The sequence below is a fragment of the Equus quagga genome, chromosome 15 (assembly GCF_021613505.1).
Source record: "Equus quagga isolate Etosha38 chromosome 15, UCLA_HA_Equagga_1.0, whole genome shotgun sequence".
In the NCBI taxonomy this organism is placed as follows: Eukaryota; Metazoa; Chordata; class Mammalia; order Perissodactyla; family Equidae; genus Equus; species Equus quagga.
The window spans coordinates 70,003,600-70,030,365 of record NC_060281.1 but is presented as its reverse complement, the minus strand read 5'-3'; the positions used below and the strand labels follow the sequence as shown (position 1 = coordinate 70,030,365).

Here is a 26,766-nt window from a genome sequence, read left to right as displayed (position 1 = left end):
CACGAGACAGCTGGGGCAAGCCCGGGGCCAGGTGGCAGACGGAAGGCATAGGTTCCAGTCCCGACCTGGACCCTTCCCAGCGGTACAATCTACATGACGTCAGCATGCTTCTCCGGGCCGGTTTCCTCGTCTGAGAAACGGGGCTAAGTGTCCCAGCTCTGAATCTCTGCCAGGGTGGAAGATACCTCAGTGCAAGAGTCCTAAGCCAATGAAGGGACTCCAAAGCTCCAAGGTCACTGCTGCTTACTTGTTGAGGGGGTGGGGAAAACCGGCCACGGGCGGGAAGCTGAGCTGGAAAGCAGGCGTCCGCTGCACTAAAGAGGCCGTGAGGCTAATGCTCCGCAAAAGCCAGGACGAAGGGCCCAGCCAGACCGAGGAGGGGGCCCGAGGAGTGAAGGAGGGGAAGGGGGACAGGCGTGGAACCGTCGTAGGAGCTGCCATTCCCCACCCGGCCTGGGGAAGGGCGTCCCCACCCCAGGCTCTGGGCTCTGCACTGATGCAGCTCCCAGTCAGCAGGGGTGGACAAAGACGACCAGTGTCCTGCCTGGTCAAAGGCCTTTTGTGCCTGTTTGATGTCCAGTTACTCCCTAGAGCTGGCCACCTGCACCGGGTGGACGGGAGGCTCTGACTGCTCTCCGTCTGTCTCTATGTCTCTCTCTCTGTTTCTGTCTGTCTCTCTCTGGCTCCCTAATTCCAGCTGCTTCTCCTACCAGGTTCAGAGCCCCAGGTCTTGCTGAGCAACCAGAGGTCACACTAAAGGAGAGAAGGGCTTTGGGAATGGGGCCCCAGGGTCTGGAACAATCTGGAAAAGAGGATCAGACACTGGAGCCTATTCAGGTGTGGGTAGAGCGAGTGGAAAGAAGATTGTCGGCTAACTTTGATAACTTTCCTCAGATTTTACCCAGTTTGAGATTTGCAGGAGCCTACTCATAATTACCTGTTTTAGAGAAAGGAGGCTGGAGTGGAAAATTAAAAAGTCAGAGCCCCCTCAGCTTCGGAAGGAATCCTTAGAATGACACAAGGCCTAGAATTACGGTGCTGGGGGCGCTGTAAACACAGCACACTTAAGCGAAGACGCCGAGAAGTTCTGATTCTTAAAGACGGGGGGGAATGCACTGCAGACACGGCTCTCCGTCCCCCCTCCCGCCTGGGCTCATGAACTTTTTCTCAACTTCCTCAGGTTTTAGCCCAAAGCCGTAGCTATCGAAGCACGGTCGATTCTGCTCATCCTTCCATGTGCGTGGGGCTGGCGTGAATCAGAGTCGAATCTAAGTCAGTCCCATCTCCTACCAAGCACCGGGTAAGAAAGCCTAACCAAGAGAAAGCGTTCTCCGGGGTACTGAGTCCAGCACAGAACGGAGACTGAAGGGCTCCCTCACCCCCCGACGGGGCCCCAGTGGACACCCATCACTTCTGCGGGCTCAGCACTCTGATCTTGCTTGGGGCCTGCCCTTCCCCTAATTCCAGCCCACGTGAACTGGATGGGGTGGAAGCTACCCGAAGCTTCAGGATTGAGAAGGAGAGCCACGCCGGGCCCATTGATGTACTGCCCTGTGATTGGCTTACGGGTGGTCATGTGACCCAGGCAGAGCCAATGAGACCTGGTTTTGTGACTTCTGTGGAAGATTCTCTCTTCCTACTGGAGTTTCAGATAGAAGAAAGCAGAAGCCTGAGCTGATGGCTGCCATGTTGCCACTGTGAGGGGAGAGCATGCCCAAGAATACAGCCTACAGGAAGGAAAACAGAGTCAGAGGTAAAGGAAATGAGTCAGAGGTGGAAGAAACAAGGCAGAGCCCTGATGACAAGGCCTGGATCCAGCTGAGCCTGAAGCCAGAGTGACCTGGGAATTCTGGGTTACTGAGCCGACAGTTTTTCTTTCTTTTTCTTGTTACTTTGAATGGAGTTTCAATTGCCAGTGGAAGATTACTAATACGTGGCCGCGATGCTGTGGGATCCAGAGGAAGCCATTCTGGTTCTAGGCTTCTCCCTGGGAAATATGTATCCCTCACCAGAACCAGGAACCACACCCCCTGACAAATCCAGCAGAGCTGAGGGCTGAGCAAGTAAGCAACGTGAGGCTGCAGGAGGCTTGAAAAGGAGCCACACGTTAACCCGCACGCTCCGAGGGGCAGCCAGCCTTCCCGCAGCCGCCAGGGCCCAGAGTCTGAACAAGTCACCCTTTGCCAAGAGTAGAGGGCTTGGCAGTTTCAAGGCTGCACACATTTGCCTTCCCCACCCCTTCCACCAACGCGGAGCTTTCAGTCAATTCACAGGACAAGAACTAGCCAAGAATTTCCAACCAGAAGTGGAGTTTCAAGGTTGCGGCCTCCGAGAAACACCCCGGTTCCTCCCACTCTCACGCCCGGTGGCTTTCCAGCCCTCGCCACTTGCTTTCACAAAGCTTCTGCTGAGGATTGAGGGAAGAACCCAGGCTGCTTCTGTAACCAGCCTTGGGGACAGCTGGAAGGCCGAGAGCCAGGAGGACCCTCTCAGGGGAGGTGATAGGCTACCAGACAAGGGTGTGAGCATGAGGCGACATTGCAAAGAGTTTAAAACGTGGGCTCTGCGGCCAGGCTGCCTGGTTGGAACCCTGGCTCTGCCTGTCATTAGCTGTATGACCCTCGGCGGGTGACTGACCTCAGTGCCTCAGTTTCCCTAACTGTAAAATCGGAACAACAGTGCCTCTACCTCAAAGGGCTATGGGAGGACTCAGTGAGGTAATTTGCAGGAATAGTACCTGGCACACAGTAGGTTCGTTGTAGATATTAGCTCACTAGACCAGAGGTTTTAACCCTGTCTGAGGGGCTGCAGGGGATCAGTGAACTTGAACTTGTATGTGGTTTTCGTTTTTCCAGAGAAACGGTCTGCAAACTCTCATCAAAATCTCAAAAGGGTCTTTTGGTGAAAAGAACCGCTGAAGTAGCTTAAAATCTAGTCTAGAGGAAAGACTGGGTTGCTCTCTTTCTCGTGTGTCTCCCACAGCAACCAGGGCCTGACTCTGCGTGTACAATGCACCGATAAACAGAAAGACCGAGGGAAAGCTGGGGGAGTCATCGCAGAAATGCAAAGATGGGGTAGCCCCGGGGCCACAGCCCCACATCCCGGAGCTGAGCTGGGGTTTCAAGCCCTTAAAATGCACGAATCTGCCCCTCCCCGCTTTGCCGTCCTCAAGGACCCAAGGGACACACCCCCCATACACTCAAGCAAGCCCTGAGCGGCAGCCACAGGCCCCGCCCCCTCGGCCTCCACCGACCTCTCTGCCCAGGGCCCCGGGGGGTACTCAGAGTTCGGATAGAGGTGGACTCAGCCAGGGGCCGGGCCCAGCGGGCTCCGGGGTGAGGCGCGTCTCCGTGGGAGGTGGTTAGTGACAAGCCTGGCCCTGGCGCAGGTGCCCAGGAGGTGAAGTCAGGGGGCGTGTGAACCACCAGGTCAGCCGAGAGCGAGCAGCCCCACACCCGGAAGCCGTCACTTACAGTCTCTTGATCCCAGACTCCGGCTGGGGGGACATTCTCGGGTGCGCGACGGGTGGAGGCTGGGGTATTCGATTTTCCTCTTCTATTTCTTCACTGAAAGGAGTCGAGAGGAGTGAGACAAAGGAGTCAAAAATTCCCTGAGAGCTGGAATATTCCAGAAAGGTACTGTCTGATGGCCTGAGAGGGCGTGTACTCTTTCAGGGGAGTAGGAATAAGGGGACCCAGCAGGACAGCAACAGTGGCCTCTGCCCCATAGTCTCTCTGCCTGGGGCGCTGGCCTCTTAGTGATGGGCGTGGCTGGGTAAGAGGAGGGGTCAGGCCTGGAGGCAATGGACACAGGTGACTGTGGTCCCTTTGGCCCAGTTGGTCAAATGTGAGGAATTTCAGGAAAGGGACCCACATCTCTGTTTTCAGATTCCTTTGAAGATTTCAGCCAAAAAGAACTACTTGCTGTTTCCTGTCCTCCTTAAATGTCGTCTCCACACCTTTGTGGTTTCTTCCATGCAGAGTATGCCACCCACCCACCCAACATCTCCCAAACCTGAATAGTAACCTATCCTTTAGGGAAGACCCAGGTCAACTGCCACCTCCTCCATGAAGCCTTCCTGATTTCCACCTCATCCCCAAGCCAGAAGTGATCTCTTCCTTCTTTGAACAGCCAGTGTGCACAGTATCAGTAAAGCTTTCTTATGTGCCAGGCACACAGTGAGTTTTCAATAAAAATATGTGGTGCCGTATCTGTGCGTCGCTTATCTTCCCTACTGGAGCAGGATCCACACCTGGTGCATCTGTCCTTCCTTCCAGCTTTCCATTCAACAGATGCTTATTGTGCACCTACTCCGCGCTAAGCTCCATTCTAAGTGTTGGGAACTTAGCCATGAACAAGACAAAGAAGGTTTCTCGTCTCATGTTGTTAACAGTCTGGTATGGAAACAGACAACAAAACAAGCACACTAATGAACAGGACTAATGTGAGATGGTGAAGAGGGCCATGAAGAAAGCAGAACTGGGTAAAGTGGTAGTGACTGGGACAGGGCGTTGCTTTGGATGGGTGTGATGGGGAAGGCAGGCCTCTCTGACAGGTGACATCTGACCTGAATCCTGAACGACCAGGAGTCAACCATGGGAAGAACCAAGGGCAACATTTTCCCAGCTGTAGGAGCAGCATGTGTAAAGGTCCTGAGGTAGAAACAAGCATGGTGTGTTTTGAGGGAACCGCCGTAGAAGGGCAGTGTGCACGAAGCTGAATGAGTATGAGGCAGCATGATATGAGATGGTGATCTAAGTCAGCGGCAGTGCTGTCCTTAGAGCTTTCCACGATGACAGAAATATTCTATATCTACACTGTCCAATAGGGCAGTGCCGACTGAGCACTTGAAATGTGGTCACTGCAACTGAGGAACTAAATTTTAAATTTCATTTTAATTTAACTCATTTAAATTTGAATAACCACATGGCTAGCGGCTACCATATCCGACAGCCCAGCCCTGATAAGTGCCAAGAGTTCATTGGCCACGGGCTGAATGAACAAACTCTTAGGTTGTACAGGTCCACCATCTCTTATGTGCAATTGCGAAATCCAAAAAAGCTCTAAAAACGAAAATTCATGTTTTGGTCATTCATTTGGTGGCAAAACCTGAAATGAACTCTCATGAGGCTGTTTCTGGTCTTTATTTATCCCATTTGGTATGTTCATATCTTTCACTGCAAAAATATTCGTGTGTTTGATTTCGGGGTGCTGCCCCCGAGCTCGCTGGTGGTGTGAGTAACACACGGTAAGGTCATGTTCCTTTCTTAATGGCTGGAAAGTCTTGAGTTTTAAATGCACCTGGGCCCAGGGGTTTCAAAGGGATTGTGAGCTTGTGTGTAAGTGCTTCAGGCCAGAGGGGGTCCTCAGAATGGACAGAGATGCAGTCCTTGTCTTCCAGGAGCTAACTGTCCCAAACCCTGCACAACCCCAGGACAGAGCCAGCCTGGGAGCTCCCGGGACGCTCACCTCTTATAGTACGCCAGCTCCTCCTGCAACAAGAACACCTTGGACTTGAGCTCATTCCTCTCGTGCAGCACGTCCCGCAGCTCCTGCAGCGTGAATCGGGGGCGGTTGGGGTCCTTGAGATCCATGGCCACCTTCTCCGCCTCTGAGACACTCTCCTCTCCGCCCGGCTCCGTCTGGAGGAGGCAAGATGCTGCTAATGAATTCCTGGCGGCCACCACCAGCACCCACTCCGCATCCTGCCGGAGCCCGAATTTCCCACCCTCCCGGGGCCTCAGCAGCTTGCCGAGAGTGCTATTTTAAGAACTCGCAGGCGGCCTCTGCTCACGTTCTGTGCAGTCGGCGTCCCTCCATCCCTCCGGAGAGAAAAGCCAGCGGCCACCTGCTCATTGTTTGCCTTCTCAATAGGCAGACCTGTGGGCTCAGCGCCTCTCCACTCAGGATTTTATTCCAAACAGCATTAAAAGGCGACCAAGGAGAAGAAACAGCGTGCCCCTAGGGAAGCCACCCCCCTAAATCGCCCTGCTTTCCCTTTCCCATGTTCTCTCCTCATATTCATACTAAGACCTTTGTTAATTTGGCTAAAGTTGTTGGAATCAGAGCCTATGCACAATTCTCTATCTTTCATTTGACGTGAGGTCACATACATTTTCCCATTTGTTACCGGCCTCCTGGTCAAGCCCATTCGCCCCAGTGCTCTGGGCGTCTTTTCACTGGAGTTCAGGGGAAGCCCCAGCGGCGGGGTCACCTGGCAGTCACAGGACAGCAGGGGTTCACATGCAGGGCATTTCTCCTCATGCAGGTCACGCGGACCGATCCTAGCATGCTAAGCCACCTGTTCCAGGCCAGGCCCAGCCCCGTCCTCCCACCCTCTTCCACAGCAAGGAGCTTTTAAAAACAATTGCGGTAAAATTACATAAAATTTACCATTTTAACCATTTAAAAATATGCAATTCAGTGGTATTTAGTACACATGCAATGTTGTGCACCCACCACCTCTCTCTAGTTCCAAAACTTTCTCATCACCCCAAAAGGAGACCGTGCACCCATTAGCACTCACTCCCCATCTCCCTCCCTCAGTCCCTGGCAACCATCATCTGCTTTCCATCTCTCTGCATTTGTCTGTTCTGGACATTTCCTATCAATGGAATCATACACTATGTGGCCTTTTGTGTCTGGCTTCTCTCACTCAGCATCATGTTTTCAAGGTCCATCCACGTTGTGGCAGGTGTCAGTGCTTCATCCCTTTTTGTGGCCGAATCATATTCCAGTGCATGGATGGACCACATTTTCTTTCTCCTTTTATCCACTGATGGGCACTTGGGTTGTTTCCGCCTTTTGGCTCTCAGGACCAGCGCTGCCACGAACATTCCTATACAACGATTTGTATGAACATCTGTTTTCAGTTCTTTGGGGTCCATACCTAGGAGTGGAACTGCTGGGTCGTATGGTCAGTCTGTGTTTAACTTTTTGAGGAACAGCCTGTTTTCCACAGCGGCTGCCCCCTTTTACATTCCTGCCAGCAGTGTAGGAGGGTTCCACATTCTCCACATCCTTGTCAACACTTGTTTTTCTTCCATTTTTTTTTGATAGCAAGGAAGTTTTTGCAAGCCACCTCGAGGTCAGCTGACCAAATCTGCAGGCGGCCCCACTCTGCAGGCAGCGCAGTGTTCCCTACCCCCCTGAGATGCCAATGTCCCATGATTGACTAGGAGTGGATAAGAGCTCAGGACAACAGTGGCAAAGCTCTGGAATAGGGGAAAGAGGGATTGAAATAGAGACCCACGTCCCCCCAAAAACCCCACAGGGCGGGACTCCAGCCTAGAGGCGTGATACAAGGCCAGGAAGGTGAATGACTCCTGAAGGCGGAGCTGAGAGGCCTCACATCCTGGGACAGTCAGGACGGGCTGTTCTGGGAAAGGACACTTGAAAGGAGACACCACCCCCCAAGGCAGATCAGGTGACAGAAGAGCGAGGCGTTGCAGGCGGGGAAGGAGGTCTGACCAGGAGTCAGCACGTCAGCACGGAGCAGCAGGCAGCAGGAAACCGAAACCTGACACACACTGGCCCCACCAAGCCATCTGGGCAAAGACGAGTGGGGCCTCTTCCCCCGCAAGAACCAGGGGAGGAAATGCTGGAGGATTTAACTTCCCAAGAAGGTATTCTAGGCGTCTGCTGATGCCACCTTCAGGTGGGCTGTGTTCTCAGGGTACGTCTTCAGTCTCCAGTTCCCTCTGCGGAGCTTCGGGGCTGCTCCATGGACCACCTGACAGCCTCATACTAGGACGGTGTTCTGTACCCAAGACTGTGTGTTAGTAAGTGCCCGGTATACAGCCGGCACTCACTAATGCCACTTCCCTTCTCTTTCCCTGCCCAAGTTAAGCATAGAGCATCCTTGGATGTCTAATATTTATTGAGCATCAACTGTGTACCTGCTGGTCACTGAGATGAATCAGACAGATGGGGGTGGAGGGAAGATACACACAAATAGAAACGTACAAGGTGACAGAATGAAAGAGGTGCGAGGACAGCAAACTCTAAGTAGGGAGGATCACGGAAGACGTTACTGCAGACGGGGTCTCTGCGTGGGGTCTTGACGACTGTGCAGAAGTTCACCAGGAACTCTGGGCTCAGCCCAGACCCCCTTTCCCCATTTTGTGTGGCCCTCACTGTGTTCTAAAACTCTCGTGAATTAGCTGTCAACTATTTTAGATCAGGAGATTCCACAAGAAAGTCAGTTTGGGGCTTCCTTTTGGAAAAAAGTGGAAAGATCAGATCACTCTGGGCCTGCAGGCAACACTGGGCTGGGGCTGTGTAGCAGCGGCTCCCTTTACATGCTCTTCTCATGGCTGCCCACTCCCCACCCCTTTGGCCTTCCCTGCCTGGACTCGTGGACCCAAACCTCAGGCTCACACACTCCCTCCAGCCCCTCCCTCCCCGGACAACTTAGGCCCTGCCTCTCTGTGTCTCCGGGAGGGGCCCTGTGACAGGGGTCCACATGCCCAGAGGAAGGCATGAAGCCCTTCTGGGGACTTCCCAAAGCCTCACTTCTCAAGAGGCTTTTGGGCAAGCTGCCTGCTCCTCTCGGGGCCTGCATTTGTTCACCTCGACGGCCTGTCCGCCTGACACCCGGGGGTTCCTATGAGCGTGTGCCTTCAAGGCGCAGCAGGTCCCAGCTCACCCCTGATGCGTCCAATCACCCAAGACACAAGGGGCTCCCCAGGATCTGGGTGCTTTTCTCTGGAGAAGGGACACTCTTCCATCGGGGGAGTGACCTGATCCCCTTAGAGCTCGGGGCTTTTCCAGACAGGTTTGCAGAAAAGTGCTGACTTCCGGGACCACTGCCACAGGCAGAAGAGGGGAAGCTTGGGCTCCAGCTCTCCCTGAGGCCACCAGGCACCGACGCGGCGCTGCGGGCAGCCCAGGACTCGCCCGTCCAGGCGGAGGGAGCCTGCCAAGGCTCATCCCGAGATGGCAATCAGGCCGACGGGCAGCCGGCCTTCCAGGCTTGCTCCGCGAGGGAGCACGCAGGTGGCGGGGGTTATCTCCGACTGTCGGCTGGTCCCCTGAGGCGCTCTGGGCACAGCTCGAGGGAGATGCCCCGAGTCATCCTCCTCAGCTGCTCCCCAGGGAGGCCCACGAGACCAGCCAACAAGCACTGGGGTCTGTCCAGAGAGGCCTTAGGGAGGCAACATCCCCCCTCACAGCCCTCCAACCCGAGGCTGGGCCTCCTGCCGTGCTTCCCGCTGTCTGGGCACATCAAGGCCACCTCCTGCGCTCCCTCGGCCCCTTGAACATACTTCTGAGCAGCCCCTGGCCCAGCACAGGGGACTGACTGTGCTCTCATCACCCTTGGTGACTCCAGGCCCACCACACATGAATTCAGCCCAAAAAACCCTGCTTCACGCGCCACCCGTTAGGCCCGTGTGTGCCTTCCCTGCGCAGGGAGCCCGCCCTTAAAAACCGCAGCAAACACTCACTAAGAAATCAGAACTTGTACGGCGGAGACATCAAAGAAGTAACTATTACCTTCACAGCTGTCTCACTGACTTTATACAAAGGCCTTTAGCCAGGAGTCGGCTTCATTTTAAGGATTTATATGTCTACTTGTGAAAGGCAGGAAAACCTTCTGTTAAAATACGAGGAGCTAGATGGACCAGAAAACACGCTGACTGAAGAAGCCAGTCAGGACCAAGCGATGATCCCGCTTCTGTGAAATGTCCCGAGTCGGCAAATCCAGAGAGACTGCAAGAGGATTAGTGGTGGCCAGGGGCTGGGGGAGGGGGAGGTGGGGAGAGGCTGCTGATGAGTATGGGGTTCCTTTTTGGGGTGATGGAAATGTCCTAGATAGTTAGGATGATGGCACAAGATAGTGAATTTACTAAAAACCATTGAATGGAACTTTTTTTTTTTTGAGGAAGATTAGCCCTGAGCTAATATCTGCTGCCAATCCTCCTCTTTTTGCTGAGGAAGACTGGCCCTGAGCTAACATCTGTGCTCATCTTCCTCCACTTTACATGTGGGACGCCTACCACAGCATGGCTTGCCAAGCAGTGCCATGTGCGCACCCGGGATCCGAACTGGCAAACCCCACACCGCCGAAGTGGAACGTGTGAACTTAACCACTGCGTCACTGGGCTGGCCCCTGAATTGTACATTTTAAATGGTTGAATTGTATGGTATGTGAGTTATATCTCAATAAAAATGTTATAAAAATATATAAGGAGTCCTGTCTACTGGAGATCACAGTGAAGTGACAATGATGCAGCTCAGAAAGGATTGTATGAATCAAGGGGGAAAGTCAGAATGACCGAGGCAATGATGAGAACCGATTCCTCCTCAGCTCTGGATCCCTCCATAGCTCCCACTTCCCCTCACCCATCCTGTGCCAGGAATAACCCACCACCCCAGCCACACCCTGCACGTGCTCCCGTCTGTTCCTGAATGTTGCCTGGAATGGCCTGCCCCATTCTACCCCAAGAACTCATACCCATCCCATAAGACCTGTCTCAATGCCTGGAAGGGCTGCTCAACCTCGCCTCTCGACTCAGAGTTCACGTCAAGTTCAAGTCAAGTTCATTCCCCTCCCTTGTCAGATGGGAAACTCACCACCAAAGAGATGGACGGGTTCCAGGTCACACGGCAGCAGGTGATGAAGCCACCGTAACCTGCGGCTTCCCTGTTTGACTGACGAGCACCCTGAAGCCCACCCAGCTACAAGGGACGGAGTCAAACCCAGCAAAGATGCCTGGGTTTGGGAACAGACGCTACAAAGAAGCTCACAGATTAGTCATTACTGTTACCTGAGTTTACTCTCCATTTCTGCCCCACCCCTTTGGTGCCAGAAAGGGAAACTGACACCGACAGGCAGTCGGGCCAAGGAGGTGTGAAATGTCCTCGTCCCTGTTGCTACAGAGATCTGGAGCAGGGCTGGGAGTCTTGTGGCCGGGGCGATGTCCTCGGGCCCCGCCTGCCCCGCAGGAGACAGGCCTGAGCTCTCATGGGGCCCAGGAAGCTGGGAGGGGTACGCCAGGGCAGGAGGGGGGGACCACCCCAGCCTGGCCCAGGGGCTGTCTTGGGCATCTGCCTCCTCCCCTCCATCCTCCTGCCATAGACTTGGCCAAGCCTCACCTTTCTTGTATGGATTATTGCAAAGGGCCCCCGACAGCCATGTCTGCCAGGAGCTCCTTCCCCATTCAAACGGTCCTCCAGAAACTCAGAGCGGATCCCGTCACTCATCTGCTGAAACCGTGCGAAGGACCCACATCCCCCTCTGCTCAGCGTCTCATGTGTGGCATTTTCCAACCCTGACTCTCGCCCTGTAATGACAGCTGATGCCTCTGCCTGGCTTGCATCTGTTCCCGCGCTTCTCCAGGCTGAGCTGTTGCAATTTTCCTCTGGAGAAACTCCCCTTTGCCACTTTCCGTGTGTGTGGCTTCAATGACACTACCAAGGGTAGCCATGTGACTTGGGACTAGACGATGTGCATATTTGAGACCTCCGGCCACAATGATTGGTTCAGTGACAGGCCAATGAGAGGGTTCCCTGAGACTTCTGCTGGACACTTGGGAAAGGCAATTTCTTTCCACCGGGGTTACAAAGCTGGTTGAGTACTGGGGGCCATTATTTGGCAAAGGCCTGCTTGAGAATGACACCAACACAGAGGAAAGCAAAGCTGAGAGAGAATGTCTGAAACAAATTCCTGATAGCATCATTTGGGCACCTGTAACCAGCTATACCTGAAGCCATCCCTAACTCAAAGCTTTCAGTTACACAGACAATAAATTCCTTTTTTAGAAAATCCTTAAACGATTTTAACTTAGGCTTCTGTCACTTTTAGCCAAAAGCAGGCTCTAACCTCTCCCTTTTGAGACTTTTCTCCCTTACCTCCCTGTCTATACCCGTGGTTCCTGTCCTTCAGAGAACCTAGAGGTGTCTGGCCTGAATTCACAGGATACTTAATGATGGTCTGGGATTTGAGCCAACCTGACACCTCATCTGTCTTACGTCTCCCTTCTGTAGCCCAGAGCCCAGCACAGTGCCTGCTAACCTGAAACGGTCAATATTCATTGGAAGGCAGAGCAAGCCCCAAGCCTGTCTCGAACACTATCCATCTTCTACAGCTACCTATCAAATTCTTAGCACCGCTGACACTGATACCCAGCTGGAGGGACGGCTCTTCCATGACGCTCCACGCCACCCCCAGCAGGATTAGCTGCGCTCTCTCTGTTCCTGGCGCACTCCAGGGGCACAGCTACGTGGCAGGTGCCTCTGGTGCCGGTGTCACAGCCCTGGGCCCACCTGCATCCCAGGTGCAGCTGTGGTGCAGCTCCGTCCATGTGGACAGGGCCCCACCTCAAGCACGCACTGTAGGTCTTTCTGTTTTTGCCCCGGGATCTGCTCTGAAAGTTCCACGCAGGAGTGTCGGGGAGATGACACCCGCGGGCCACCCTGAGCTAGCTGGGGCAGGCGCCTGGGGATACATGTCCCAGGTTTTCTCCTCCAGAAAGACACTCTGGGAGGTGTTCCAGGTGCTTCTCAAAGGTCCCAGCGGGACTGAGCTCCGACGATGACCTCAACGACCCACCCTCAAAGTCACTCTTCCTCCTTCCCTGTCTCACTCCCCTGACCTCGAGGATCACCTTCTAAAGGAATCTCCTTTTACACGTGGTCCCCTCCTCAGGCTCTGCTTCAAGGGAACCAAGACCAACACACCCTTCACCACTAAGACAATCCCCTCCTGCCTGAGGTGTGGCTGCTCGTGTCCAAGTCCGTCTCCTGCACTGGACTGCGAGCTCGAACCTCCCTAACATCCAGTATCGTGCTCTCAGATGAAAGACCAAACTCCAGGCTGTGGCCTGCCTGACCTGCAGGACCGGCCCTGGCCCACCTCTCTGACCTCATTTAGACCTTCTCCGTCCCCTTTACTCTGTACACCAGCTGCCTTTGCCTTTTTATATTCCCTTAATCACACTGCAGTTGGTCCTGGCACAGGGCCTTTGCACATGCCATTCCCCCTGCCTGGAACTCACTTCCCCTTCACCTAGTTTACTCTCGCTTTTTTTTTCTGCTGAGGAAGATTCACCCTGAGTTAACATCTGTGCCAATCTTCCTCTTTTTGCTTGAGGAAGATTCACTCTGAGCTAACATCTGTTGCCAATCTCCTTTTTTTTTCTTTTTTCCTCCCCAAAGCCCCAGTGCATGGTTGTATATCCTAATTGTAAGTCCTTCTAGTTCTTCAATATAAGCCACTGCCACAGCAGGGCAACTGACAGGTGGGTGATATGGTTCTGCAACCAGGAACTGAACCCCAGCCACCGAGGTAGGGAGTGTGCCAAACTTTAATCACTAGACCATCATGGCTGTCTCAAATTTGCTTTTTTTAAAGTACAGAATTCAGCGGTTTTTAGTACATTCAGAGTTGTGCAGCCATTACCACTATCCAATTCCAGAACATTTTCACCACCCCAAAAGAAAGTCCATACTCACTGGCCGTCCCTCCTCACGCCCCCTCCCCCAGCCTCTGGCCACCACCAATCTGTTTTCTGTGTCTGTGGATTTGCTGACTCTTGACATTTCAGATAAATGGAAGCAGAAAACATGTGGCCTTTTGTGTCGGCTCCTTTCACTGGGCGTGTTTTTGAGGTCCATCCATGATGCAGCAGGAGTCAGTGCCTCATTCCTTTCTGAGGCTGACTCATATTCCACTGTGTGGAGAGACCACGTTCTGTGCACCCATTGTTCAGGGGATGGACATGTGGGTCCTTTCCACCCTTTGGCTGCTGTGACTAGCGCTGCTGTGGACGTCTGTGCACAGGTTTTTATGTGGAGATATATTTTCAGTTCTCTTGTGTGAGTGCCTAGAAGTAGAATTGCTGGGTCACACGGTACTTTGTGACTATTTGACTGATGCCCGTCTCCCACACTAAACTGTGAGCTCCATGCAGACACCAACCAGGTCTGCATCTTGCTCTCCTTTTCACCCCCCATGACTGCAACACAGTCAATGATTACTTGAATGAATGAATGGCAGGTACCCAGTACCCATCACTGAGCTGAATACCCTGGGCTAGAATGCTGGCAGTCCTAGCTCCAGGCCCAGCTCTGCCTCCACCCAGCTACGTGTCCTCTAGCCAGCGGCCGGCTCTCTGGGCCTCCCATTTCCTTCAGTGTAATGGGGAAAACGAGGCAGCCCTGCCAGCCTGGAGCAAGCCCACAGACAACCCTCCCGCATCGGCTTGCTGGCCAGCTTCCCACTCACCTCGGGCTCCTGGGCCCCGTTCTGGCTGAGCTCACCCTGCAGCCTCTCTCGCAGCTTCCCAAGCTCCGCCCGCAGGCTGCCCATCTCCTGCTCCTTGGTTTGCAAATCTGCCTCCAGTTCTACCTTCTGTTCAATCAGGGCCTTCCCCTGGGCTTCCACCACTGTGACGCGGTGCCGAAGGTCATGGTTGATCTTCATCAGCCGTGTCTGCTGCTGCTGCAGCTGGAGAGAGAGAAAGGCCGTTCAATGGGGCTGCCACATACAGTAGCTCATGTTGTGCACTGCAGAAGGGCAAACTATCTATGGGTGTGCAATTCACACTGCAGACATCCTGATTTGTTAGAAATTTGTTCATATTCTTATAACTGTTGATGCCAGAGATGGATAATTAGTATATTTACTATGATAATTTTATGACAGATGGAAGATAAGTATCTTGTTAGTATATTACGACAATTTCCCAACAGATGGAAATAAGATGTCTTCAGAAAGGGGTGTCTTTTTCTAATTCAGGCAAAGCCACTGCAGGGGTTCCTGGAACAGCCTGGACCGTGCTGGCCTGCTCACAGAGGGGCATGAAGGGGGTGGGCTGGAGGAAGCCTCAGGGTCAGAGCAAAGGCTGACCGGGCCTCGGAACCTCCCCAGGATGTGGAAGGAGTCAGATCAGAGGGCAGTGCCACGTCTGCTCCTGCATTCCAGTCAAGACTTGGCTGAGGGTCCTCCCACAGCTGCTGTTTCAGGGCTGGGCCCACCAAGACATGGGCAGGATCCATGCCCCATGGAGCCCATGGAATGAGACGGAGGGGGAGATGGGGACCTCAGAGAGGAGGATCCAGGCCCTTGCTGGTACCTATGCCCGGGCGGGTGGACATCACTTACAGCCTCGACGTCCTCGTTCTTCAGACCGAGCTCCCTGTCCTTGGCGCGGATCTCGTCGCGCTGCTTGTCCACCACCTCCTTCAGCTTCTTCATCACCTGCCGCTCCCGCTCCGACATGCCTGGGGTGGGGCCAGCGAGACCAGCAGGTGAGTCCATCTCCCTCCCCTGCTTAAACCATGCGGCCGCTTCCCACGGAGATGAAACTGCGCCGGCCTCCTCCTAGCCTCATCCTCTCCACTGCAGCACCTGCTTTCTGTCCCTGACCCCTCCGAGCTTGTCCCCACCTCAGGGCGTCTGCCATTGCTCTTCCCAGTGCCTGCAATTCCCTTCCTTCCAACCTCCCCTGGCTGGCTCGCCTTGGTCCTCAGGCTTCAGCTCCTCACAGAGGCCTTTCCTTCCCTGACCACCCTCCCACCACCCCATTTATGACCTTTGCAGCACTTTTCACCATCGCTAAGCGTCTGGTACCTTCTTTCACCTGAAGAAAGAAGATACTGCACAGTGATTCAGAGGGTGTGCTCTGGAGCTCAGACAGTGGCTCTCCCATTTATTAGTGGTGTGGCTTCGGGCTAGCATCCTTGTGCCTCAGTTTCCACATCTACAGAATGGGACCGATGGCAGTACCTGTCCCTTAGGGCTGTTGTGAGGATTGATCTAGTTAACACGCACGAAGCACTGAGATGATGCCTGGCATTCAGCAGGTGCTCAATTGGGTGTTGTCTGTTACCCTTTTGTTTTTTGTCTGTTCCCCTGCCCCTTGCCCCCCAAGTCTACTGTCAGCCCCAGGTGGCAAGGCCCTGCCCGACCTGCTCACCATCATGTCCCCTTGACTCACAGAGCCTGGCACACAGTAGGCGCTTGCTAAGGGATCTGGTGAATTAATGACCTGTGAGGACGGGTGTGGGTTGTTTTCGTGTGGCTGCTGTAACAAATGTCCAGCAAAATGCGGAGCTTAAGATGGCAGAAATTCATTCTCTCATGGTTCCGGAAGCCAGAAGCTTCCAGAGTCAAGAGGTCGCCAAGGCCGGGCTGGAGTATCTGCTCCTTACCTCTCCCAGCTTCTGGCGGCTGCCAGCATCCCCTGGCCTGTGGTCACATCCCTCCGGTCTCTGCCCCCATGGTCACACGGCCTCCTCTTCTGTCTGTGTCAAATGTCTCTCTGCCTCCCTCTTAAAAGGACACGTGTGATGGCATTTAGTGCCGTCCAGATAACCCAGGTTAAGCTCCCCATCTCAACAGCCTGAACTAAAGCCTGGAAAGATTTACCGTGTAAGGTGACAGCCCCAGCTTCCCAGTACTCGGACCTGATGTGCTGGGCGTCGGTATTCAGCCTCCTGCAGGCGCTGGGGCTGACAGCTAATCCCTGCCCCCAGGAGGCCTGGGCTGGGGGGCGGGGCAGGCTCAACCACAGACTAATGGGAGACGCATCCCCCGATTCCCTCCTCCAGGGTTCAGAGGACTCGGGGCCCCCCCCAGAGGAGAGACCCCGCGGCGATTCCTCAGCTCTTTTCCCTCCGTGACTCCCTCCTCCAAGCTGCTCAGCCCCACCTGCGCCTCTTCTGCTGGCCGCCCCGCTCCTGTCCTGGGTATGCCCAAGCAGGCGGTCGCCGCCATGAACGAGCGTTCACAGTGTGTGCCCAGGATGGTGTGCGATGCTGCGGGGCCAAAACCCAGGCAGGACCGGGCTCTGCCCTCAAAGAGCTTAGCCTTCAGGTAATGGACACAGATGCAGGCCGGTCTGGGAGGCAGCCAACCTGCCTCAAGCGCATCTCTGTCCTACCACGTGGCATGGGGCAGGCGCTCCAGACTGTCTGATGGGACAGCGACGGGCTACCCTCCATGTTCCCAAAGCACAAGTGGCTCCTGCAAGGCCCAGTCAGGATAAACTACTTTACGTCTTCGACCCTGTTTCCTCTTGTTGCCCCTTTAGAGGAAGGTCCAGCCTCCTCACCCAACCTCTGAGGACTGTGTGGTCCAGGCTTGCTCCCAGCTCGAGCTCGCATCCGCCCTTGGCCCCTGCTCACCAGCCGCCAGCGTTGCCCTTCAGCTCCCCAGACGCACGGCCTCTCCCCCTAGGGCCTTTGCACTCGCTGGTCCCTGCCTGCAGCGCCCGTCTCGTCATCTGGCCGCCCCCTCCTCCTTCAGGCCTCAGTGTAGACAACCTTGCTCTAAGAGGCCTGCCTGCTCCCGCCGTCCATGTGGGGTCTCCCTTGTCCTTCTTTCTAGTCCCTATTGCATCCATGCCATCACTCATCATGGTCTGTAGTGACACGTGTGTCTGACGTCTGTAAGTTGCTGAGAGCAGAACTGTGTTTCATTTATTGACCGTCATGACCCTAGTGACGAGCTCAGTGTCAGGAATACAGCAGGTGCTCAATAAACACTTAATGAATGAGTGTTGTGTGTGTGTGCATGCAAAAAGATGTGAGGGTACTCCCAGCGGGTGGCCCTGTCTGGAAGAAAGTATGCTCCATGGTGGCACATTCTGGTGACCTTAAGGGAGCCACCGAGTCTTGTCCCCGATGGCAAGGCAGCATGGCATCATGGAGAGGACATGGGGCTTGGAGTTAGAAAATGTAGATTTGAGTCCCAACTCTGCCAGTGCCTGGCTGTCAAAATTTGAACAGATCTGTGTCTGCGCCTCAGTTTTCCATATCTGTGTAATGGGACTGATGTCAACAACATCAATAATGCCCTTTTCCAGTGCTTGGGAAGCTGGAACGTCTACGTTCCATCACAGCACGGGGCTGATGACGTCTGAAGTGACGTTAGCCTCTCTGAGCCTCCATTTCCTCATCTGCAAAATGGGTATGCTGGTCTCTATATTCCACCTCTCTGACAACATTGTGCCTCTAAATTAAGTACAGTAGGAAATCACAAAAGGCTGTGAAGTAGGATCTTTTCCTACTAGGGGGCCTGGGGTGTCAGTTCAGTGCCCGAGACCGCTCAGCTTCCTCCTGTGCCTGCCGAGGCCTGCGAGGCTATGAGGCCGAGAGATGCAGAGGGCTGTGGTGAGGAGGCCGGGACGGCCAGGAGGAGCAAGCATACCCCCCAGAATGGCTACGACGAAAAGCACTGACGAGGCCAGGTGCTGGGAGAAGGTGGAGCCCCGGGAAGGCTCCGGCATCACGGTGGGAGCGCTGCTCCAGCAGACGCTTTAGCATTGCCTACTAAAGCTGATACACATGCTCTATGTACCAGCAGTTGCATCCCAGGTACATCCCCAACAGGTATGCGTGCACATGCTCATCAGGAGGAGGATGATTCAACAAACCACAGTACAATCAGACGCCATGTGGCTATTTATTTTTTGGTGAGGAAGATTGGTCCTGAGCTAACATCTGTGCCAATCTTCCTCCGTTTCATATACAGGATGCTGCCACAGCATGGCATGATGAGCAGTGGTAGGTCCACACCTGGGATCTGAACCTACGAATCCCAGGCCGCTGAAGCGGAGTGTGTGAACTTAACCACTGTGCCACCAGGCTGGCCCTGACTATGTGGCGGTGTAAAAGATTGAGACATATTGCAAAGTGGAAAAGGTAAGTGATGGTCTGTATAGTGCAAGACGTGCAAAAATGCTCATGGCAGCGTTGTTCATAGTAGCCCCAAACTGGAAACAACCAAAATGCCCATCAATAGGAGAATGAATGGACAGACTGTGGTACTAACATGCAATGGAATACTACATAGCCATGAAAAGAACAAACTACAAGCTCCACTTGGAGACTATAAAGTCAGTCATCTCTCCAGACTCTCCTCCTCCCTCAGGTGCAGCACCGGCGCCTTCCTGACCACCGTCCCCTCCTCAAAGGATGCTCTCCAGCTGGAGTCTTGAGCTGAATGGCCCCCGGACCTCCTATGGGGAATCACAGGGCCATCAGGAGGTCCTGGTCACTAGGTGCTCCCCTCTAAACACCCCTGGGCCACTGCTGCAAGGCAGGGCCTGGGCCTTGCCTGGCAGGACAAGAGGACACTGCTGACATCTTGCCCAAAAGCACCCCTCAGACAGTGTGTGTGTGTGTGTGTGTGCGTACGTGAGTGGTGTGGTGGGGCTGAAATCAAGTGTAGGCAGAGTCTGTAAAAAGCCACAAAGCACTTGCTGTTTGCTCCCTGAGCACCTGTCGCACAAGAGGCTCTGTGGGGCATCAAGGGCAGAGTTGATCTAATCCCTGGGGGGCAGATTCCGCTCCCAGAGGAGTGAGGTGGGAAGAACAGCGAAGTGGGGGGTGAGAGGAGCATGAATCCGGAGACAGGAAACCTGGTCTGTAGCCCAGCTGCATCATTCCCCTTTATGGGCGCCAGTGGCTGCAAGACTGAGAGGGCGGAGAACAAAACGGCCAAGAGCTTGGAGTCTGAAGCTAGATTTCCTGGACTCAGTCCTGGCTTTGCCACTCATCTGCTCTTGACCTCGGGCCTGTTTTGCCACTTGCGAATGAGGATCATGTGGAGTCCCCACCTGGGGGGCTCTTGTGAGGCTGCATGGTTCATCTATGAGAAGTGCTCATGACAGGCCTGGCACAGAGTAAGAGCCCCCACGTGTTAGATGTCATTCTGTCCATAAGACGGAAATCCCAGTGTTCCGAGCTCCAAAGGTTGCTGCTAACATGAAGTCCAACGGTGGGTACAGAGGTGCTTTCAAAATTAGGAGAAGGTTAAGTGTTTTTAATAGACTCACACTGTTGAAAGCCGGAGGGGTTCTGAGCAATCATGCAGTCACCCGCAATTCAGGATCCTGAGATCTGGATTTGAAGACACATCTGGGCAAGTGCATGGAGAAGCAAGTCCAAGGTCATCACAGGGGCCACCTTTGCAGTGGCGAAAACTGGTGACGATCAAAATGTCCACCAGTGTCCAAATCGTTAAATAAACAAGGCCCTTCCACACAATGGGACACTATGTAGCCAGTTAAAAGACTGAGATACACTGTTGAGTCGAAAACGCAAGTGACAAAGCCACAGCAGCACTATTCACAATGGCCAAAAGGTGGAAACAGCCCAAATGTCCATCAACAGATGGATGGATAAACAAGATGGGATCCATCCACACAATGGAATATTATTCACCCCATAAAAAGGAATGAAGTGCTGAAATATGCTATAGTGTGACGAACCTTGAAAACCTCATGCTAAGTGAAGGGAGCCAGACACAAAAGATCATACACGTTGTGTGATTCCATTTACATGAAATGTCCAGAATAGGCAAATCCATAGACAGAAAGCAGACAAGTGGTTGCCAGGGGCTGAGGGAATGGGTGGGAGGGCGGATTGGGCAGTGACTGCTAATGGGTATGGGGTCTCCTTTTGGAGATGGTTAAAATATTCTGGAACTAAATAGAGGTGATGGTTGCACAACATTGAGAATAAATTAAATGATGCACTAAATGCTACCGAACTGGACACTTTTAAACAGTTAATTTTTTTTTTTTTGAGGAAGATTAGCCCTGAGCTAACATCTACTGCCAATCCCCCTCTTTTTGCTGAGGAAGACTGGCCCTGAGCTAACATCCGTGCCCATCTTCCTCTACCTCACACTTGGGACGCCTACCACAGCATGGCTTGCCAAGCAGTGCCATGTCCGCACCTGGGATCCAAACCGGTGAGCCCTGGGCCTCTGAGAAGTGGAAGGTGCGAACTTAACCACTGTGCCACCAGGCCGGCCCCTAAACAGTTGATTTTATGTTGCGTGAATTTCACCTCAATTTTTTTAAAAGGCAACCCAAACAATAAATACACAATTTTAATTTGTAAAAAAAAAAAGCAAGTAACAATCCACACAGCACAACCCCTTTTATTTTAAAAACAACACACCCATGGAACATGTGTGTAAATGAGCACTAAGGGACGGCTGTGCCTCTGGCAGGTGCAGTGGGAATGAGGCAAAGGGAATTCTCACGTTTTTCTTGAGTTTTGTTTCAATCTTTTACAGTATGAACGAATATGTGTATTAGGTTTTTTTAAAAGATGAAAACAACAAACGCCCCCTGGTCTGTACAGGAGGAAAACGCCCTGAGAAGACTGAGCCACTGGCTTCAAACCCCAGTGCTAGCCCGAGGCCATCTGGGACCGCGATCAGGTCTTTCAACACTGGACCAGCCTGTTTCTCCCTCCATCAGAGCAGAACGGCACCTTCACCATGGAGGGGGGACGGGGACAGCTAACCTTTACGGAGCACCTGCCGTCCCCAGCTACCGCGCTAAGTGTTTCCTGTGGATGATGCTGGCGCTCAGACCTCGTCATGTCCCTGTTCCCCACCCCCCGCTTCAAGCTACTGACCAGGCTCCTTGGGCCCCCTGGCTGCAGGCTCTGTAAGGAAGTGCAGCCCCCTCGCCTCACAGCAGGGAAACTGAGGCATAACTCACACTCCTGCATGACTCTGCCTGCCACGATCACACCCTTGTTGGCTTCCTGCTCTCCCCGTCCTCTTCCTCCACTTCCCGATAGTCTCCCCTGGGGGTGCCCCCTTAACAAATCACCTGCACAGGAACCCTCCTCTCAGGGTCTCCTTCCAGAAGAATCTGATCTAAACAGTACTTATTTCATTTTATCCTCAGAATACCTTAGGAAGTAGGACTCCTGTTGTCCCCATTTCACAGCCAAAGAAACTGAGGTACACAGTAGCTAGTTAACTTACACAAGGTCACACAGGTAGTTAGTGGCACTACTGGGATTCAAACCCAGGCAGTCTGGCTCCAGAGTCCACACTCCTGCAACCACTATACTGCCTCTCACAGCCCAAGCCCCTCATGTTATCAGCGAGGGGACTGGAGGGAATAATGTGCCCCCCAAACTTCAGGTCCGCCCAGAGCCTCAGAGTGTGACCTTTGTTGAAAAGAGGGTCTTCACAGATGTAATTAGTTAAAGAGGAGGTTGTGCTGAATGAGGGCAGGCCCTAAACCCAATGACTGGCGTCCTTATAAAAGAAAGGACAGGGAGATTCAGACACGCACAGAGGAGCAAGCCACGTGACAACAGAGGCAGAGGCTGGAGGGATGTGCCCACAAGCCGAGGAGTGCTGGCAACCACAGGAGCCGGAAGTGGCAAGGGAGGGCCCTCCCCTAGAGCCTTTGGAGGGAGCACAGCCCTGCTGACACCTTGACTTTGGACCTCTAGACTCCAGATCCGGGAGGGAATCCATTTCTGTCCTTTTAAGCCAACCCATTTGCAGTCATTTGTTCTGGCGGACCCAGGAAACTAACACAGCAGGCATACGGCGAAGGGCCCAGAGAGGGTGCACAGCCGATTTTTATTGAGCTGAAATTCGTAGCAGCCACTCTTGGCTCCCACACAAGGTTCAGGTGGTAGGACAAAGTGACATAAGTGCCCTTGAGGACATCCCTTATCAGATAACTCCATGTTTGATGCTGTATATACTTTTTCTCAACAATGCTGGGAGTCAGGAGTTGCCATTCCCATTTTACGTGAGGAACCTGAGGATGGGCACGGTAAGCACCCTTCCCAAGGTGACCCAGTTACTAAGGGCGGGGCTGGGATTTGAACTCAGGTCTGCCTCACTCCACAGCCCCCTCTCTTTACAACGGGCTGCTCTAGCCAGCAGGCTCTGAGAACACTTTCTAGCTCTGTGCATCCAACTCAGCAGCTGCCAGCGGCAACGGAGAACCTGAAATGGGGCGTGTCGGAATCGACATGTGCTTAAATGTGAAATACACACCAGCCATCCACGGATGAAGGGACAAACAAGATGTGGCCCATCCATACAATGGAATACGAATCTGCCTTAAAAAGGAAGGACATTCTTTTTTTTAATTTTATTATTATTTTTTTCCTAAAGATTGGCACCTGAGCTAACAACTGTTGCCAATCTTCTGTTTTTCCCCCCTGCTTTTTCTCCCCCAATCCCCTCAGTACACAGTTGTCTATTTTAGTTGTGGGTTCTCCTAGTTGTGGCATGTGGGACGCTGCCTCAACGTGGCCTGGTGAGTGGTGCCATGTCCACGCCCAGGATCCCAACCGGCGAAACCCTGGGCCGCCAAAGGCAGAGCGCACAAACTTAACTACTTGGCCACGGGGCCGGCCCCAGGAAGGAAATTCTGATGCGTGCTACAACGTAGATGAACCTTAAAGACATTGTGTAAGTGAAATATACTAGTCACAAAAGGACAAATACTGTATGATTCCACTCATATGAGGTCCCAGAGAAGTTAAATTCATAGAGACAGAAAGTAGAATGGTGGTTGCCAGGGGCTGGGGGAGGGGACTAGGGAAGTGTTGCTTAATGGGGACAGAGTTTCAGTTGGGCAGGGTGAAAAGTCCTGGAGATGGGTGCACAACAACGTGGATGTACGTAACAGTATTGAACTGTACACCTAAAAATGGTGAAGATGGTAAATTTTATGTGTAATTACCACAATAAAACAAAAAATATGGGGCCGGCCTGGTGGTGCAGCAGTTAAGTTTGCACATTCTAATTCGGCAGCCCGGGGTTCACCAGTTCAGATCCCGGGTGTGGACATGGCACTGCTTGGCACGCCATGCTGTGGTAGGCATCCCACATATAAAGTAGAGGAAGATGGGCACAGATGTTAGCTCAGGGCCAGTCTTCCTCAGCAAAAAGAGGGGGAGTGGCAGCAGATGTTAGCTCAGGGCTGCTCTTTCTCAAAAAAAAGTATCTATCTGAAGGAAATGAAATCACTATCTTGAAGAGACATCTGCCACCACGTTCACAGCAGCATTATTCACAACAGCCAAGACATGGAACAACCTGAGTGTCCACCAACAGATGAATGGATAAAGAAAAAGTGGGGTGTGTATAGATACATATACACAGTGGAATTCAGCCATAAAAAAACCAAGAAAATCCTAGGGGCCAGCCCAGTGGCGCAGTGGTTAGGTTCATGCGCTCTGCTTTAGTGGCCCAGGGTTCATGGGTTCAGATCCTGGGCGCAGACCTACACACGGTTCATCAAGCCACACTGTGGCAGCATCCCACACATAAAACAGAGGAAGACTGGCACAGATGTTGGCTCAGGGACAATCTTCCTCAAGCAAAAAGAGGAGGATTGGCAACAGGTGTTAGTTCAGGGCCACTCTTCCTCACGCCTACACACACACACACAATCCTGCCATTTGTGACAACATGGATCGACCTTGAAGACATCATGCTAAGTGAAATACATCAGACAGAGAAAGACAAAAACTGCGTGATCTCACTTATCTGTGAAATCTGACAAAACCAAACTCACAGACACAGAGAACAGACTGGTGGCTGCCAGGAGCGGAGGGTGGGAGAAACGGGCAAAGGTGGTTAAAGACATAAACTTCCAGCTCTAAGATAAATAAATTCTAAAGATGTAATGTACAGCAGGGTGACCGTAGTTAACAATACTTATTGTATGTTTGAAAGTTGAAAGTTGAAACTTATTGTATGTTTGAAAGTTGCTAAGAGAGTAGATTTTAAAAGTCCTTACCACAAGAAAAAAAGGTTTAGTTATGTGTGGTGATGGATGTTAACTAAACTTATTGTGACTATTTCACAATATATACATATATCAGATCATTACATTGTACACCTGTAATATAATGTTGTATGTCAATTATATCTCAAAAAAACTGGAAAACAAACAAATATATATAAAGACCACCAGATTTTAAAAAAGTGAAATGAAAAAAAGCCAGCAAAATACCCCACCGATAATTTTTAAATTGATTACACGTTGAAAGGATATCTTGGATCTCTTGGGTTAAATAAAATATATTATTAAAATTACTTTCACCTCTTCTTTTCTCCATTTTTAACATGACAACTGGGAAAATTATCACATATGTGGCTTGCCTTATATTTCTACTGAACGGCGCTGGTCCAGGCCACCCTTCTGCAAACGACTACGTGGTGAGTCTCCTCCTCTCCTGGTGATGGACTTCTTGGTCTAGAGCCCAAGAATTCTTCTGGATCCTCGAGCGTATCTTTGCAGCCCCATCTCCCTAGACCAATGGCTTCGATACCTGTAATTCATTCCCACATGTGCTAACAAGTAGCTTCTATTGTTGCCCTCCAGCTGACAAGACAGATTTCCGAAAACCAGGGGCTGGGAAGTGCTTTTTTTTTTTTTTTTTTTTAAAGATTTTATTTTTTTCGTTTTTCTCCCCAAAGCCCCCCGGTACATAGTTGTATATTCTTCGTTGTGGGTCCTTCTAGTTGTGGCATGTGGGATGCTGCCTCAGCGTGGTTTGATGAGCAGTGCCATGTCTGCGCCCAGGATTCGAACCAACGAAACACTGGGCCGCCTGCAGCGGAGCGCGCGAACTTAACCACTCGGCCACGGGGCCAGCCCCTGGGAAGTGCTTTTTAATCTGGAAACTTCCAGGGAGTGGAGACAGGAGATCACCAAGATGGCTCTGAGCGCAGCCCCAGCATTAATCTCCAAGAAAGCAACACTGTCCTACACAGGGCCGGCTCCTCCGAGCAGCTGCCCCACCCCACTCGCCCCATCGCACAACGGCACCCCTGCACCCTCAGTCTCCCCTAGGCCCCGGCCCACTGCTCAAAGTGGCATCTGGCACACAGTCTAACTTAGCAGGCTCCACTTCTCCTGCGGACCCCTCTGCCCAATGTCTGTTCCTCTCACAGGTGGAAGAAACACTTTTGTCCTTGCTGTGTTCCCATGGTTTCCCATGCAAAATAAAAATAAAAGGCATGCCTGGCATCTGCCCGGGCTCTTCACTAGGATGGGGGCTGCTGCTGAGCGGAGCAGCCCAGCCTCCCCAAGCTAACCATTTAGGAGCCAGCGTCACACGGATGCCAATTAAGTGCGCCTCCCATCAGGCAGGGCGGGCTGTCTCATGACAAGCCCGGCGGGGCTTCGGAAAGCTGAGGCAAAGCTCTCCCACACAGAGCGCGCTGCGTGCACACAGATGCAACGATGTGCAAGGGAGTGGCTCGGGGCCTTTGGGTCCACGCCTGGGGGCCCTGAGGCCTCTCAGGCATCTTTGGGGCAGGCAGGGGAGTTCCTGGGTCACCCCAGAGGCCTCCGGGTGCCCTACAGAAATGTCACAGACAAAAAGATGGCTACAGGTTCCTCAATCAGTTCAGCATTGTTACCAAATGACCCAGCAAGGCCATCCCTGGGTATATACCCCAAAGTGCTGAAAACACACATCCACACAAAAACTTGTACCAGAATGTTCATAACCGCATTAGGCATAACGGCCAAAAGCTGCAAACAACCCAAGTGTCCATCAACAGAGGAACGGATAAACAGCATGTGGTCCATCCACACAATGGACTAGGAGTCAGCCATAGAAAGGAATGAAGCACTGACACCTGCCGCAATCTGGATGGACCTTGAAAACGTTATATTAAGGAAAAGAACCCAGACACAAAAGGTCACATATTATATGATTCCATTTACAGGAATTGTCCGGAACAGGTAAATTCATAGAGGCAGAAAGTAGATTAGTAGAAAGTGATTATGGCCGGGGGTGGGGCAGGAGTGGGAGGGGTTGGCTAATGATAGTTAAAGGGTCTAGTGTTTCTTTTTAAGGTGACAAAAATGTCCTAAAATTGTGGTGATGGTCGCACAACTCCGTGAATATACTAAAAACAACTGAATTGTGCAGTTTCCACAGGTGAATTGATGTTGCAATAAAGCTCTTATAAAACAGGTAACAGCAAACGTTTATCTAGTGCTTATTATGTGCTAA

The 26,766-nt window shown here is 52.5% G+C and overlaps 1 protein-coding gene across 4 annotated transcripts in view; it reads right to left on the bottom strand.

The window, feature by feature from the left end:
- RILPL1 (Rab interacting lysosomal protein like 1) overlaps positions 1-26,766 on the bottom strand; it is a 44,233-nt gene that overhangs the window by 5,391 nt on the left and 12,076 nt on the right. For 3 of the 4 annotated variants that reach the window (XM_046639898.1, XM_046639899.1, XM_046639900.1), the window contains exons 3-6: positions 15,107-15,225; positions 14,228-14,449; positions 5,470-5,642; positions 3,474-3,566 (exon numbers count right to left, since the gene is read on the bottom strand). In XM_046639898.1, coding sequence (XP_046495854.1) covers positions 3,474-3,566; positions 5,470-5,642; positions 14,228-14,449; positions 15,107-15,225 — 607 coding nt within the window. Of the gene's footprint in view, positions 1-1,571; positions 1,728-3,473; positions 3,567-5,469; positions 5,643-14,227; positions 14,450-15,106; positions 15,226-26,766 lie in introns of those variants that run through there. The other variant, XM_046639901.1, reaches the window with a different exon arrangement.